Below are 17843 nucleotides of genomic sequence, written 5' to 3'. Positions count from 1 at the left end.
TATAGAGGTACAAAAGAAAGAATCAAAATCACTGTCTGCCGGTGTAAGGGCCTTCTCTTACTGTGACAGTCTGAGGTCCTGTGCTTAGGCTAAGACCTTTGGCTAAGCAGCAGAGGCAGCCATAAGCTGGGAAGCGACTGGTCACCTCCTCACATTCCAAACTAGTCACATTGAAAGAAGGTGCTATTGAACTGTTGGGAATACAATCCTCTCCTGATAGTGCCTATCACCTCCAGAGAAAGGGAAGTGCCTAGAAAATGTAAAAGGAAACTTAGTTTGATAGCATCCTGTCTGGCAAGAACTCATTTATCGATAGCTGGGATGTGAAATCCTCACTTCTGTATTGTTTTGTCATTATAGTTCCCACTTTGCTATTGTTTGTCTGTATAATCTGTCTGGTTCTGTGATTGTTTCTGTCTGCTGTATAATTAATTTTGCTGGGTGTAAACTAATTAAGGTGGTGGGATATAATTGGTTACATAATCATGTTTCAATATGTTAGGATTGGTTAGTTAAATTTCAGGAAAATGATTGGTTAAGGTATAGTTAAGCTGAACTCAAGTTTTATTATATAGTCTGCAGACAATCAGGAAGTGAGGGGGTGGGTGTGTATGGGGAAAATGGGAACAGGGAATGTGGGTAAGGAAATTGGAATCATGTTTTGCTAAAGGGAGAGATGGGAACAGGGAATGTGGGTAAGGAAATTGGAATCATGTTTGGCTAAGGGCAGGAATGGGAACAAGGACACAGGTGTAAGGCTCTGTGGTGTCAGAGCTGGGAAGGAGGACACTAAGGAAGGAAACATGCTTACTGGAAGTTCACCCCAATAAATATCGAATTGTTTGCACCTTTGGACTTCGGGTATCGTTGCTCTCTGTTCATGCGAGAAGGACCAGGGAAGGAAGCGGGTGAAGGAATAAGCCCCCTAACAGCATAATTTAGACTTAATCTATTAATTCAGTCTTCATGACCCATTGGTTACTCAGCCAGTTACAATGCCAGAATGGGACTGAGGCAGCATGGCCCAATGGACAGCGAGTTGTGAGAACTGGGTGATAAGTCACATTGTCTCACTGTGCCTCAGTTTCCCCATCTGAAAGGAGAGTTAATAACACCCTCTCTTTATAAGGCACATTAGGATCTCTGGGTGGTGGAAAGGGAACACTAAGTGCTAACTATTAATATCATTTTTCCTTTCTTCAACATGTCAGAGGGCTTCATTATTTAAATCCTCTTTCCCCGTTACGTTTTCTGACACCCACCTTCACAACCTCAGTTCACGCTTTGCTTCTGCCTTTGCTCAGAGGTCCCACGTCAGTGAAGTAGGGCGGGACATTGGAAATGCTGCTTACCTTGTGCAGCTGTTCTTCCACACCGGGTATGATCATGATAATGGATACCAGTGTGCCCAGGAAGAGGAAGAAGGTGAAGATGAGGCGGGAGATGGTGGAGTTCCTTGAGGAGGGGCAGCAGCCGCACAGGAGGCAGGGAGCTGAGCCGCACAGACATGACACCTGGCAATGGAAGAGTCAAACTGAGCAAACAGCGCAGAACAAGAGATGGTATTGGGTGCCATGGCCAATTTGCTTCCTGCCACGGGACTAGAACCTGGACTCCGCAGTCCCTGCCCCCATGAAGAAACGGCACCTGGTTGCCTAAAAGGAGAGGGCTTCCCTCTGTCACCCCAAACCTAACCGTGAGGGGCCATTATACAAAGGGGAAGGTACAGGTTAGGCAGGGCGGTGAGAGACCCAGGGTATGACAAGGTTTGGCTGACAAGCAGTGGGATGGGCAGAGCCCAGGCTGAGAGATTCTAAGGCCAGAGGCACCACTGTGCTCAGCCAGTCTGACCTGCATCACACAGGCCTGAGGACTGCCCTGAATTCAGATAAAAGAACCTCTCTACTCCTACTCGAGATTCCCGTTCTCACATCCCAGGATTGCATTAGCCCTTCTGGCCACAGCATCGCACTGGAAGCTCATGTCCAGCTGAACATCCACCCCCAAGTCTCCTCTCAGAGGAGCTGATTTCCAGGTTACATAGCAAGTCTGTAATAGAGCCAGGAATTGAACCTAGAACTCCCCAGTCTCTGGCTGGTATCATAACCACAAGACCATCCTTTAGCGCACTGTAGCCTGTGAACCTGATGCTGGTCTCACACTGATCAAATATTGCAATAACTCAATTGCAATCAAAGGAATTAAACCAGAATGAGGTCAAAGTCTGGCCCCGAGTGTCTTAGAGCACTAGTGGTAGCAATGAGGATGGAAGAACTAGTGTGGACTAGCAGTCAGTGTTTTCACCACCATGTGGTCCAACTCTGCTCTGAACAGGTGAACAGCACTGGACTCCCAGCCTGCTACACCAGAGCTCCCCCAGAGAGCTGTCCCAAGTGGGAAATCCTAGGGGAAAGGCCAGTGCTGACACAGAGCTTTAGTGAGTTCTATTACAGTTTGCTTCCAACCACACTGGCTGGTCAAACTATAACGGGCTTCTGCATGGCAATTTGCCTTGTATAGATGATAATTATCCCTAGCTCTTACTTAGCTCTTCTCATCTGTAGATCCTAAAGTGCTTTACAAAGAGGTCAGTATCGTTACCTCCTTTTTACAGATGGGGAAACTGAGGCACAGAGCTGTCAAGTGATTTGCCCACAATCAGACAGCAGGCCAGTGGCAGAGCCAGGAATAGACCCCAGGTCTCGAGTCTCAGTTCAGTGCCCTAGCCACCAGGCCATACTGCCTCCACTGCACCTATTCCACTTTCACCTAGTCAGACCGTGTCTGCTCTGGATTCCCAGGCTGCCAGCACCATGGCACCAGAGTGCAGAGCAGTGGCTTAGCTAATTCAGCATAGGCTGAAGAAGTGGCAGCAGAGCAGCTACATGGTCATTCCACTGCCAAGGGGGATCCTTCCTCCCTTCGGGCCGTGCACTGCAAACAGAGTCTGAATACTGGATTGAGAGGATACCTGAAAAGGACTCTGTGATGCTGGCAGGCCAGATGCCAGCTCTTGCCCAGGCTACGGGCATTCGCTAAGAACTAACAGCCTCGTAGCTGGAGACCAGCGCAGGTCACCTGTATGTTAGTTTTGCTCAAAGTAGGTATTAGTTTCCTAGGAATGTATTCAGTGTTTAGACTCTGTGAAATGCTTGTCAACTGCTGCCTGTGTTTATCTCCCTCGTAACGTCTGGATTCCAGGCTATAAGAAAACACATACGTTTTGGTTCATAACTTTAAAAAATGTTTGCCCTGAATTTGTGAACTCAGGCTCTGGAATCATCACCCTGTCCACCCAGAAGGGCTCTCGATATCAAACAGCCCATAAAGAATGATCGGTTGGTTCATGGCCCTATTGCACTTGGGAAATGCTACCTGCAAGGAAGCTCCTTCTGTCAGCTTGGAAGCTGAATGAAGAAAATAAAAACAAAGCCACAGGAAAATTTTCCATCTTTTTGGCTGTTTAAACTCTAAAGGGCTAGAGGCTCTAAACTGAAACCAAAGATCTCCAGGGTCTCATTCCTTGGCCTGCCCTGAAAGACACTTTGAATGGACAGATCACTACAACTCTATCACTCTTAGGATTTAGCTGGTAACTCATTGGTTTGTGTATGTTTGCTTGTTTTAACCTGTAAATAACTCTCCTATTCCTTTTTCCTAGTTAATAAACGTTTAGGTAGTTTATTACAGGATTGGCTACAGGCGTTGTCTTTGGGGTAAGATCCAGGGCACCAACTCATCTGGGGGTAAATGACTGGTCTCTTGGGACCGGAAGCAACCTGAACCTGATGTGTTTTTTTGGGTAAGTGAACATTTATCACTAAATCCAGTTTGTATTGGTGACAAGATAGACAGGAGAATCTAAGGGGAATGTCTGTGACTCCATGGTAAGACGGTTATGGTAATCCAGGAAATCACATTTGTTACCGGCTTGGTGAAATCTAATTCCAGAACACACCTGTCATAAACATACAGCTAAGGGTAGCATAAAATCCCTCCTTTACCTGTAAGAGGTTAATCAGTTCCATTAACCTAGTTGGCACCTGACCAAAAGGACCAATGGGGAAAGAAGATACTTTCAAATCTGGGGGGGTGGGGGAGGTTTTGTTTGGGCTCTCTGTGTGTTCCCTCTTGAGACAAAGAGAGAGACCAAGCAGGTAATTCAGCTCCTACTGAAACGATACATCTAAACTTACAGAAATTGTAAGTAATAGCAAGGAAATGCATTAGATTCTCTTTTGTTTTAGCTTGTGAATTTTCCCTATGCCTTATTTCTGTTTTGTAACTTTGAACTTGAGCCTAGAGGGGAATCCTCTGTGTTTTAAATCTTTTTATTAGCCTATAAAAAATTACCTTCCATCCTGATTTTACAGAGGTGCTTCTTTTACTTTATTTTTTTTTTATAACAAAGTTCTTCTTTTAAGAACCTGATTGGTTTTTAGTGTCCTAAAAACCCAAGGGTCTGGTCTGTGCTCACCTTGTTAACCTATTTGGTTGGTATTTTATTCTCAAGTCTCTCCAGTAAATGGGGTGAAGGGGCTTGGGGGGATATTTTGGGGGGGGGGGGATAGGGCTCCAAGTGGCCCCTCCTTGCATGTTTGTTTAAATCACTTGGTGGTGGCAGCAATACCGTCCAAGGACAAGGGAAGAAATTTGTGCCTTGGGGAAGTTTTAAACCTAAACTGGTGGAATATAAGCTTAGGGGGTCTTTCATGAGGGTCCCCACATCTGTACCCCAGAGTTCAGAGTGGGAGGGAACCCTGACAACACTACTGATTTGGGGTGTCTGCCCTGTGGTAGGCACTCAGAGTCATGAGCCACTCCAGACAGCGTGACAGCCTCTAGTGTAATATGGGAGGTGGAAATACTGTCTTGTTCAGGTTACACAACTGAAGAGGCCTCCTGGAGAGGAGTGTGTATATGTCATATGACAAGCTGCATAAAGGAAAAAAGAGCATTTGAAGTTAAGTCATGGGGGGGAATGTTACAGGAATTGAAAGTGGATTTAAATTTTAGCATTTTTGTGGGGCGAAAAGTGAACCCGTAAAACCCCTAGCATGACAGACTGACTGCTGCTTGACAGAGGCTGGGAAAGGAAGTTCTCTTCTTTGGAGTTTCTTTGCAGAGTCGCACGCTTCTGTGCGTAAGAGGACTGTTGCTAGCTCCCAGTACTAAAAGGGGGAAGGTCGATGGGGAATCAGGACCCTGAGACTGACAGCCCCCAGGAACAATGGGGAGAGGCCAATGCTCCAGGTCAGCCTGAATGACAGGGCGGGCAGGCTAATCAGGGAGTCAGGAGGCCAGGGAGGTCCCGTCCTCTGTGTGAGCTGGAATTGCCTGGGTCAGACAGAGTGGGGCCGAGCTAAGGAGAAAGCAAGGGCCCGAGCTGTGCTGGGGAGCAGAGCTGGGCCAGATCCCGAGGGACCAGAAAAGCAGCCCAGAGAGAGCAGACCCTGTCCTGGGAGCAGAGCTGCAGCCCCAAAGCCAGAGGCACAGCCCAGAGAGAGCAGACTTGCCCTGGGAGCAGAGCTGCAGCAACCAGAGCTAGAGGGGCCAGAAAAGCAGCCCAGGAAGCAGGTCAGTGCTGGGAGCAGAGTCACGGAAGCAGCCTGCAGAGCAGACCTGTCCTGGGAGCAGAGCTGCAGCAACCAGAGCCAGAGGGGCCAGAGAAGCAGCCCAGGGAGCTGGAGGCAGAGCAGCAGCAGCAGGGCAGAGACCGAGTGGTGTAGCTGGGGCTGGAGCCGTCTGGAGCTGGGTGCGGTGAGCAGCTGGGGAGAGCGAGGGGGACCCTGGGCAGTAGGCCCAGCACAGGGAGACCCCTCAGCCAGGAGGCTCTGCAGGCCAGACTCGGAGGGGGACTGGTAACCCTGAGCGGGCGGGGGCAAAGCTGGGAAGAAGGGCCCTGCCACCTAGAGCCTGTAGCCACCGCCAGAGCAAGTGTCCAACCTACAGCAGCCCTGCAGCACGGCCAGGGCCTGAGCAGGAGGCCTGGGACTTACAAGGAACAGATTGTGAACTGCCCTGACACTCCAGAGACACTGTTTGTGACATTCCCTGCCACAGAGCAGGGTGATGTGTTTCCTTCAACCTTTCCCATTTTCCCTTTTTTTTAAAAAAAATTAATTGTTGATTAAATAACTTTCATTTGCTTTAACTTGTATGTAATGGTCAGTGGGTCAGAGAAGTGCCCAGTGCAGAGAGAGTACCCCGGAGTGGGGACACCCTAGCCCCTGTCCTAGGTGACCGCAGCAGGGTTGGGGGTCGAGCCCCCCGGGAATCCTGGGCCCGTCCTTGTTGGGGTTGCGAGGACTCTGCCAGGCAGGAGAGTGGAAGGGGAGTCCTCAAGGGCAGGGAGGCCACTGGATAAAGGAAGTGGGAGCGAGGACTCGGATCCTTTCGCTAGCCCACTTCACCGGGGTAGTGCAGAAGCCAGGAAAGTTCCCCACAATAGCGGGCCTGTTCCCCCGCTTACATGTGTTTACCTCAGCTGGGCTCCGTTACCCAACCTTTCATATTACAGCCACGATTTACCTGCCTAGTTTTAAACTTCTCATTATGCAGAAGTGGCTTTCCCAATATTCACCCAAATCAACAGGGTTCTGCCTATTGGTGCCTGAAACTTTGGACTGGTCCGAGTGGTGTCCAAGAGTAATCACGTTACAGACAAGAAATGCCTCCCGGAGCTGATACTGAGGCCTCACTTCACTTGGTCAGTGGCAGGTTTCAGAGCCGCCGCCGGGTTCGTCTGTCTCCGCAAAAAGAAAAGGAGGACGTGTGGCCCCTTAGAGACTTTTCACTTGGTCAGGAGTTAAAAGGGTACTAAATTGCACATTTTTAGGCAAAAACGGTCAGTACTGTATTAAAGTAGGCAGCGTGACCCTGCACGCGCACAAGGGGGAAGAGCTAAAGTTGCGTGTTCGTCTTACTCTAACTTTCTGACTTCCTGGCTTTTTCAATCCTGCATTGTGCAACTTGATTGCTCTCTGAATGTGGCTCATTTGTATGGAACGTTCGAAGGGTTTGTTTTTTAAAGCAGGAGAAATAACAAGAGGATTTAAGAAAAAAGCAAAATAAAAAAATAGAAAGCATTAGTTTCTGTTATCTATGACTCCCTAAGCAGCGATCACTACCCCATCTGGAAGGAAGCTAACACAAGCAGTAGGTCCTTGTTAGGACAGCACGTCCATGAAGAAAAGGTTAAGTTACCATGGAGGAGAAAGATACCACCCTTAGTTGACTGACACATGCTCAAAACTTCTGGAAGAAGCAAGGGAATCAAAAAAAATGACCTTGTCTTTTAATCAAGAGCTGAACATTAAGACAAGTATGAGGAATGAAAAGTCACTGCTGTAATTTTGAGCTTAAGGGTGTTTAAGGTTGTCAAATTCTGTCCCAGCGCAGAGACCAAAACATGGCAGTGTACACGAGCTAAATTGCTAAGGAAAATCTCTCCCATGTATAACTTCATACATGATTTGCCCAGTGCCCATAACTTTGGCAAATCAAAACTTTTTTCCAAATCAAGATCATACTCTAATACTAACAGCTGGCTCTTATCCAGCGCTTGTCATCCACAGAGCTCAAAAAAAGCTGAGTACCAACCCTTTTACAGATTAGGAAATTGAGACACAGAGAGATTAAGTGGTTTGCCCAAGTGAGAGAACTAGGAATAGACTCAGTCCACTGGACCATGCTAATTCTCACTGTTTCCAGGCCAAATTTCAATTTTAAAATTTCATACAGTTTTCCTATAGTTTAAATGGGTAAAAACAAAAGTTGTGATTTTTTTTTTTAAAGGCAGTAACACAAATATTGTTTCTCCCATTTTCTGCTTCAAAACAATCTCACTCTCCTTTGGTCAGCAAGTTAAAGAAGTATGGGCTGGCTGAATGCACTATAAGGTGGGTAGAAAGTTGGCTAGATTGTCGGTCTCAACGGGTAGTGATCAATGGCTTCATGTCTAGTTGGCAGCCGGTGTCAAGTGGAGTGCCCCAGGGGTCGGTCCTGGGGCCGGTTTTGTTCAATATCTTCATAAATGATCTGGAGGATGGTGTGGATTGCACTCTCGGCAAATTTGCGGATGATACTAAACTGGGAGGAGTGGTAGATACGCTGGAGGGCAGGGATAGGATACAGAGGGACCTAGACAAATTGAAGGATTGGGCCAAAAGAAATCTGATGAGGTTCAATAAGGATAAGTGCAGGGTCCTGCACTTAGGACGGAAGAACCCAATGCACAGCTACAGACTAGGGACCTAATGGCTAGGCAGCAGTTCTGCAGAAAAGGACCTAGGGGTGACAGTGGATGAGAAGCTGGATATGAGTCAGCAGTGTGCCCTTGCTGCCAAGAAGGCCAATGTCATTTTGGGATGTATAAGTAGGGGCATAACGAGCAGATTGAGGGACGTGATCGTTCTCCTCTATTCGACATTGGTGAGGCCTCATCTGGGAGTACTGTGTCCAGTTTTGGGCCCCACACTACAAGAAGGATGTGGATAAATTGGAGAGAGTCCAGCGAAGGGCAACAAAAATGATTAGGGGTCTGGAACACATGACTTATGAGGAGAGGCTGAGGGAACTGGGATTGTTTAGTCTGCAGAAGAGAAGAATGAGGGGGGATTTGATAGCTGCTTTCAACTACCTGAGAGGTGGTTCCAGAGAGGATGGTTCTAGACTATTCTCAGTGGTAGAAGAGGACAGGACAAGGAGTAATGGTCTCAAGTTGCAGTGGGGGAGGTTTAGGTTGGATATTAGGAAAAACTTTTTCACTAGGAGGGTGGTGAAACACTGGAATGCGTTACCTAGGGAGGTGGTAGAATCTCCTTCCTTAGAAGTTTTTAAGGTCAGGCTTGACAAAGCCCTGGCTGGGATGATTTAATTGGGGATTGGTCCTGCTTTGAGCAGGGGGTTGGACTAGATGACCTCCTGAGGTCCCTTCCAACCCTGAGATTCTATGATTCTATGGTCAGAGATCAGCCACGGAAAATTTCAGTCCTAAAACTGTATGTTTTGGAGAATTATGAGTATCTGAAAACAAGGGGCTAGAAGAGAAACTATTTTCCACCCTTCACCCTAGTGGACATGTCCTGCTCCTGCTGTGTGATACGGGCACAGTACAACCGTACTCGGGGATTGCATGACACATCCAAGTGATGTTACATCCATATTTGGGGATAAAAATAGCCAGGAAACCAGTATGTTAGAATTAGTGAAACTGAATTACAACATAACTGCTGCTGGTAACACCCTCCCAACACTTCTCTGCACAGAACGTAACACCATCTTATGCTGCTAAAGCAAGGCCCTGGAGCAGTAACAAAGCAAATAGCCTTGCTATGTCCACGAGTCGGACAATAGCCAGACCATACATCAATAAGGATCAACAGTTCCACCAATAAGGACAACCTAATATGGAAAGATTAGGGCTTGTTTGTTTGTTTGTTTTTTTTATGATGTACAGAAGTGGCTACAGTTTCACTTCCAGGGCATTTGTGACATAATAATGCTACTGATCCCCCAGGCATTTACAGAGTAACAGGAAAAACAGGATTGACACCATCTGAATTTCTAACATAACAACCAAACAGAACCACCCACACCCACAAGAGAAAGGGGAAAAAAACTATTTTCAGACTTTTTTGTGTATCTAATTAAAAAGCAAAAATGGACTAAACCCACTTTTGCCCCACTTCACAGGTCACCTGAATTAAAAATTATGCAAACATCAAATTAGAGAATCATCTAATATTGCCAGAGATCTTATGACTCTTGACCATATAGTCCACCTGCTCACTGAGAATTTACTTACTTAGACACACAAAGGCCTCAATTCTCAAAAGAACAGGGGTTTTGAGTGCCAGACACAAGACACCTTAGAAGGGGCAAGTGCTCAACGGTTTCTGAAAATGAGATCTCCTTAAGGTGTCAAGTTGGGCACAAATAATTGTTAGTCAATTTGGAACATGTAAGGCCAGAGTTCATCTTGAGCCTACAATATTTTTGATCTGATCCCTCTAACAAGCCAGTGACAAGGAGCTCACATTAGCGAAATGCCACTCCCTGGAAATGACAGCATCGCTACCCCGAACATACAGAAGACATGTTCAGTTCAGCTCTGTTGGGATCATTTGTGTGGGAGAAAGATGCAAATTAATGTTTGCTGGGAGAGGGAGGGCATTGTCAATTGCTTCCAATTTTTAAACAGCTATTGTTTGGTTTTGATAATGCAAACATCGGAAAACTTGCAGTTTATGCAAGAAAGTATTTCAAACAAAGCAATGCTTCTCTATTTAACTTCTTAGTAATTTCCTTGGGTATTTTCTGATTTATTGCTACTGACTAATGTAGGCCCTGATCCAGCAGTGTACTTAAGCACATGCTTATCCTTAAGCACAAATAGTCCTGTGCATTTCAATCCTAAGATTTATTTTTTTGTTTGTTTGTTTGTTTTTAAAGTGTAGGGCCTAAAAAAATATGAGATCTTTATTGTTTTTGCTGTCTGAGCCTTTAGGGCACACTTGATTCACATTTTCAGGCTTTTCTCCACAACTATGAGAGCTAGATACTTACTTTTCATTTTTAAAAGACAGTTGGGGTTCTCATGCAGTGACTTTTCAAGCATCTGGGGCTTCACACTAACCAAAACAATCACAAGAGTGCAAGACCAAAGTTAAGCATGCACATCAGTGCTTTGCTTGGTTGGGGCCATAAGCAGTTTCGGACGTGCCTGGGCAGCAGGATGTTAAACGTATAGATTGTTATTGATTCCAAAGGAAGTATACTGGGAGCAAATGCTAATTAAAAAATTAAATACAGCTGTTTTGAGTTCCTCACTACATTTCTGTTATCCTCAAGGGAAAAAAATACATCCACAATATTTTTGGAGAGTGTTAAAAACAACTGGAGTACTGTGTCCAGTTTTGGGCCCCACACTACAAGAAGGATGTGGAAAAATTGGAAAACGTCCAGCGGAGGGCAACAAAAATGAGTAGGGGGCTGGAGCACATGATTTATGAGGAGAGGCTGAGGGAACTGGGATTGTTTAGTCTGCGGAAGAGAAGAATGAGGGGGGATTTGATAGCTGCTTTCAACTACCTGAAAGGGGGTTCCAAAGAGGATGGCTCTCGACTGTTCTCAGTGGTAGCAGACGACAGAACAAGGAGTAATGGTCTCAAGTTGCAGCGGGGGAGGTTTAGGTTGGATATTAGGAAAAGCTTTTTCACTAGGAGGGTGGTGAAGCACTGGAATGGGTTACCTAGGGAGGTGGTGGAATCTTCCTCCTTAGAGGTTTTTAAGGTCAGGCTTGACAAAGCCCTGGCTGGGATGATTTAATTGGGGATCGGTCCTGCTTTGAGCAGGGGGTTGGACTAGATGACCTTCTGGGGTCCCGTCCAACCCTGATATTCTATGATTCTAATAGAGAGGCAAAAATACACAGGATTTTCCAGGAGCATATGTCATAGCACATGCTCAAAACCTGCCAAGAACTCTTCTTCAGAAATGTTTCAAGGGGACCAGGAAACACCACCACACAGCTTATGCCCAAGAGTTCTAACTAAGTAATGGAGCCTAACAATGCACCAATTAGTCTTCAGGTTTAATGTGAAAAACGTTTTTCAAACATGTTACCAGTCTGTCTTTAAAATCCATGTACCAGCACATCTATGGAGAAATGCAAAAAGATCCTATAATCTCGTATATGCCGACCCTGCATGGTGTGAACTACTGGGGGGGTGAGGTGCTGGTGAAGTCAAGCAGATTTTATACAGGGGTGAAGGAGGATCCAATTAAGTATAAGCCAGTTGGTACAAGTGTCAGAATTTAGTGGTTCAGCTCCAGAGAGAGCAGCAGCTGAATAAATTGTTTCTTAAGTGAACCCACCTGCAAAGTCACTCAGCTTTGTGTATCATCTGAGAGCAGACGGAGACTTTAAAGGCGTTAAAGCCAGGGCGTCTAGAGATTTGTTATTTTAAAATAGAATCTCTACCCAGTCGAGTTTTACCTCTGGGTTTAGCTCACTTCCCTCACACTAGCAGGGCAGAAGTAGCAAAATAAATACAGCTGGCTTCATTTCAGCAGACTGCCCCCAGAGCAAACTTGGTGGCGGGGGAATGTCTCTAGCTAGAAAAAAGAAAAGGAGTATTTGTGGCACCTTAGAAACTAACCAATTTATTTGAGCATGAGCTTTCGTGAGCTACAGCTCACTTCAGAAGTGAGCTGTAGCTCACGAAAGCTCATGCTCAAATAAATTGGTTAGTCTCTAAGGTGCCACAAGTACTCCTTTTCTTTTTGTGAATACAGACTAACACGGCTGTTACTCTGAAATCTAGCTAGAAAGTTATTCCGTGAGGGGGAAAGGGAGTCACAGACACCTACAATATGAACAGGCTGTGGCATGCTGAGCAGCTTCAGAGAGAGAGACTCTTTCAAGACAAAGGCCCAAGTCCTGCTCACTTTACTGACACAAGTAGCCCAACTGAAGTCCAGCCAGATCAGACTCCAATGTTTCATCTTCACTATGTTAGCGACCCCATTGTAAAAACCTAGTGGAGACTTCCTGTGAGGCAGGTGAGGTCATCTGCGGGCCAGGTACAGGGCTGACCTCGTGGAAGGCACTACAGGTGTGTAGCTTCCACTTAGGATTTTATAGCAGGATAGCCAACACCAGTTAAGTTATCCCACAGCGACAGACTCTTTAGTAGGGAAGACATCGCCTGAGAATGGAACAGTTAAGAGTGCTGTGCAGCTTACTATCAGCACCAGACTGCAGGGCAATGCTACCATCATACGCCTGGGAGACATCAGTCCTGACAGCAAAGCTACATTCACAGCCGAGACTGTACTTTCGTTCCCGTTTCCAGCGGACCAGTTTCAAACAAAACTTCTGGGCTGAAAGTTTATGCAGCTGTTTCTTCCTGTTGGATAGCCCAGAAACAGTGATTTTTCGGTCAAAAACGTTATTCACCGTCTTCTCGCTACGGAATGTGTGATCTACTAAGCTTGAAAAAGAAAAGTTATTTAAAGAAGTTGCATAAAGGAAGTTAACATGTGACACATGTGCCAGACATTACTTTCCTTACAGACCAAAGTATGCTGTGATCTATAAACATTTATTTCAGTGGCCACTCATGTTCTTCCTTTTTAAAACCCTTAAGAAATTAAATTACCCATCTCCCCCAAAAGTGCAGCATTACTGCCAAGAATCAACAGGCACAAAAGTCAGGAAACTCAAGTTATAGTTCTCATTCTGAATTTAAAAAGTGACCTGCAAAATAATTATAATGTGGTTGGCAAAGGCATAACATTTAACATCTACAAGAATGTAAACAATATTACAGTGGTTGAGTATACCAGAACTTTGCATATACTGAGTAGAGAGTCTAATTTTAAATTCTCTGTCATGACTATTCATTACCTATTGGTTAAATTCTGGGTGCTCTATAGCAGTGGTTCTCAACTAGGGGTACGTGTACCCGTAGGAGAATGCAGAGGTCTTCCAGGGGGTACATCAACTCATCTAGAATTTTACCTAGTTTTAAAACAGGCTACATAAAAAGCACTAGCAAAGTCAGTACAAACTAAAATTTCATGCAGACAATGACTTGTTTATACTGCTCTATCTACTATACACTGAAATGTAAGTACAATATTTATATTCCAATTGGTTTATTTTGCAATTATAGGGTAAAAATGAGAAACTCAGCAATTTTTCAATGCGAGTGTGCTGTGACACTTGTATTTTTATGTCTAATTTTGTAAGCAAGTAGTTTTTAAATGAGATGAAACTTGGGGGTAGACAAGATAAATCAGACTCCTGAAAGGGGTGCAGTAGTCTGGAAAGGTTGAGAGCCACTGCTTTATAGTGTTGCATTAACAGTTTTTTTGTATTAAATATCATTAATCTCCAGTGTAATACTGAATCCTTGGGCACTGTGGTCTCTTTGATATCTTACCATACCTTTCCTCGTTCACAGAGCAGGCTACTGCACTTTAAGAGAGAACATAAGAATGGCCATACTGGGTCAGACCAATGGTCCATCTCGTCCAGTATCCTGTCTTCCAAAAATGGCCAGATGCTTCAGAGGGAATGAACGGAACAGGCAATCATCAAGTGATTCATCCCCTGTCATCCACCCCCAGCTTCTGACAAACAGAGGCTAGCAACACTCAGAGCATGGGGTTGCACCCCTGCCCATCCTGGCTACTAGCCACTGATGGACCTATCCTCCAGGGACTTATCCAGTTCCATTCTCACATGTGCTTGCAATTTAAAAACTTTCTAGACAGAAGAAGCTTGGCCATAACCACTTCACCTAAGCCTGCTGAACCCACTCATTACACACATCTCTCCCCCCTCACCAGTGCATCCTCCAGAAGACTGGGAGGAAGGGTTGCTTTAAGACAAAAATGAAACTGAGCAGCTAATGTGTTTTGTCATATTACGGAACCTGACACTGGGGGCCAAATTCTGGTGCACTGTGTAAAAATAGGCTCACAGCTATGTGCTCACATACCATAGTACAGAACTAGATCCCGGCTGGTAAGAGGATCAGCCTCCACATGGATTATTTCCACCAGCAGCACAAATAATCTGTGCCAGGGAGGTTGCATCGTTCCTGTCACTTGGTGAGGGGCCCGCATGCGTAACCATAAAAGAACAGATCCTCAGCTGGTGTCAACCGCCACAGCGCCACTGACGTCAATGGAAATACAACCATTTCTGCTACCTGCGGATCTGCCACAGTGACCACAATCCCAGCCTCCAGGCTGCCCCCAGAATGACCCTCTGGCTTTTGGGGGAGAAAACCAGAACGGGGGTTGCAAACTGCCAGCACATGCTCTCAGACCACAGACTGATTATCTGGCACTTACATACGTGCACACAGAACGTTCAGCTAGAGTCTGCAATACATTTCCTACCTGAGGCCTCCAAACATTGTTCACAATCATACAAACTGAGCTTTAAACACCCTAACGCAGGAGGCTGCAGGCCACTTGTTGCAACTGCCTTTGGAGCATTTTGTCAGGTTGTGAAACCATCTCAGTTCCAGCCAGTATCGGCCACCTGATACGACTCTCAGTTGTGTTGCAATAATTACTAGGCCTGGCGGCTACAAGTAGGCCCTGGTGATCCTGTTCTGAAGTTAATTTACATTGGCCTCCTTCCAACAGGTAATCACATAGAGGTGTGTTTAGAGGAAAACAAACTGGTGTTTAAACTTCCATCTTGGGTAGGTCCCTTTAATAATATCTTGGTGCTTTCACACACAAGGAGGGTGTGAGTTGATTGCAAAAGCACGTGTGATTCAATGAGAAAGAGGTATCGGGGGAGGGGGGGTAGCCGTGTTAGTCTGTATCCACAAAAACAACAAGGATTCTGGTGGCACCTTAAAGACTAACAGATTTATTTGGGCATAAGCTTTCATGGGTAAAAAAACACTTCTTCAGATGAGAAAGAAGATTCAGAGCACATTTGTACATATATTTTGTATATATATATATATATATATATATATATATATATATATATATATATATATATATATAGTGTGTGTGTTTTCAAGCTCCTAAGCATTTTCACCCTACTACTGTGCCTATCATAGACAGGTCTGAAGCACTGGAAACATTTGACTAGGAAGATAGGACACGCCACTGAAAGCCTGGATCAGATGACAGTGTTGCTAAAGAAAACTCCCAAACATTACCCCAAAAGTCTAGAAGACCCTCCCACACATTAAAATTACACATGGCACAGTTTGAAAGAAAACTAAAAACTGATAAAGCCCTGGTATTTAATAGACAAACATTACTTATTTTAGCTTGATCTAACTAAAATACCTACATTAAAGAAAAAAAACTAGTAATGTTTAGGGCAGCGGTCCCCAACCTTTCTGTGGGAATAGCATATTCTCGGCAGCATTTCGGTGGGCGGTTCTCCGGTGGCCACGCTTGGCGGTGGCATTTCCACGGCATGGTGTCCTGTGGGCGCACAAAAATGCCCTGGTGGGCGCCATGGCATTGGTCCGCGTTGGGAACCACTGGGTTAGGGGATTCTTTTTGGCTATCTGAGAAGTGGAAGGGTGTTTTACCTTTTAAGAGTTCTTTACTTTCTGTTGTGAAGAATTTATGCTAGTGCCACATTTACCAATTTCGAGTCTGATCCTGCAAACCCGAGGTCATGAGAGTTGTCCCATTGGGAGTACTCATTCTTGTGTTCGCAGGATTGGGTCCTGCCTCCTTACACCTCATGGTTTTATTTGCCTTAACAAAATCTGCAATTTTGTTTTAAAATGTCAACATGTAAAAACATTACACTGCTGCTTTAAGCCATAAAACCACACAGTCTTTCTTGATAAAGAACTTCCTTGAGGTTTGTCTCAAACAGTCACAAAAGATGCATGCCACAAACACAAGCAGTTTCTGGCTTTGAAAGAACAAGAAACAAATTTCATGCAAATTACTCTAACTGGCTATACAGTCCTCTCTCATTTTAAAACCAAGTGTGCGTATGTGTGTGTATATCTATGTGCAAGCTTTGAGTAACAACTAACTAGTCACTTTAACAATAAGCCATACACAGTTCTGTATTATTTTATACACTCCGGCTTTTAAGTTTAGGGAGATTGGGAGAATCCAAAATTTGCAAAGAATTTGTAGACAGGAAATTAAATACCATGATCAAGTTTTGCAATAAATATTTTAGACACTTTAGAAATATTTAGAGATACAAAAAAGCTCCCACACAAGTTTTTATGTTGCACAACATATGGTGATACATGGACTTCCTTCTGACCTCACTCCCCTAATTTACACTGTTGGCTTTATTTGAAGGTTTCGGAGGTTGGAAAGATGACTAAGAAATTGGTTAGTCTCTAAGGTGCCACAAGTCCTCCTGTTCTCTTTAAGAAATTATAGTGATTGAAGCATTTTGTCTAGAAGAGAAGTGGAGAACACATTCATTTATTAAAGAAAAAAAATATCAAACTTCCAGATAACTCTTTATATTTCAACAGAGAACAAAAAGCAACTCAAGAGAGGGTTACAGCCAGCGAGGCGCAGGTAACAAGGCTTAGCGGGACAGAGTCAATTTCAGGGGGGGAAGAGAAGAACAAATCTGAGCCCCTGCAAAAAGGCAGATCTTCGCCCTCGGGAACAAAGGGAACTCGGAGGGAAAGAAAGGAGCAGAGAGAGACAATCAGCAGGGGAGAGGGGGATAGGAAAAGTGGGACGGGGGAAACAGAGAACGAAAAGGGGATGGAAGAAGAGGGACCCAGAAGGCTGGCGGGAGCAGACCAGATCGAGAGAAGCACCCCGGAGAAAGGGCAGAGGGGAGCGGGCGGCGGGGCACGCCGGAGAGGGCGCTGCCCGGAGCGGGGCACTCACGCAGCTCAGCAGGGAGCAGACCCCCAGGCAGGCTCCCATGGCGCAGGACGCTCCGGGCGCAGCAAGCCCCGCTCCAGCCGGCTCCCGGGGTTACAATGTTCCCGGCGCTCGGCCGCTCTCCGGCCCCTTCCGCCCCTGCGCTCGGCTCGTTCCGCCGGGCCCCGCCCGCCCAGCACCTGGCCCGCCGGCCTGAGTCACGCATGGGCCGGGCGGGGCTGGCGCGGGGTCCCTGGGCTGGCCGCTGGCCACGCACCCGCTGGAGGCGAAGGGCGGCCACATTCCCCGGCCCCTGGGTGCCTGCAGCCTCCAGAGACCAGCCCGCTCTGTGCCAGAGCCTGGGGCGTGCAATGCCCCGCTCCCCCTCCGAGCTGGCCAGGGCTCCCCTCAGCATCCCCCCGGGATGGTGCATTTTGCATGTGGCAGCAAAGGAGTCCGTGATGGCAGGGGGGCCGGGGCTAATC

General features: G+C 45.9%; 1 protein-coding gene across 2 annotated transcripts in view; it reads right to left on the bottom strand.

Annotated features, from left to right (window-relative positions):
• The window catches only part of SERINC2 (serine incorporator 2), a 31255-nt gene extending 13712 nt beyond the window's left edge, over positions 1 to 17543 (bottom strand). Inside the window, exons 1-3 of one of the 2 annotated variants that reach the window (XM_073317595.1) lie at positions 17383 to 17536; positions 12751 to 12914; positions 1353 to 1514 (exon numbers count right to left, since the gene is read on the bottom strand). In XM_073317595.1, coding sequence (XP_073173696.1) covers positions 1353 to 1514; positions 12751 to 12801 — 213 coding nt within the window. In that variant the 5' untranslated portion in view covers positions 12802 to 12914; positions 17383 to 17536. Of the gene's footprint in view, positions 1 to 1352; positions 1515 to 12750; positions 12915 to 17382 lie in introns of both variants that reach the window. The other variant, XM_073317597.1, reaches the window with a different exon arrangement.
• Between the last annotated feature and the right edge of the window lie 300 nt (positions 17544 to 17843).

This window comes from Lepidochelys kempii, chromosome 19, assembly GCF_965140265.1.
Source record: "Lepidochelys kempii isolate rLepKem1 chromosome 19, rLepKem1.hap2, whole genome shotgun sequence".
Taxonomy (NCBI): Eukaryota; Metazoa; Chordata; order Testudines; family Cheloniidae; genus Lepidochelys; species Lepidochelys kempii.
The sequence above is the reverse complement of the archived record's forward strand: the minus strand, read 5'-3'. Positions and strand labels throughout refer to the sequence as shown.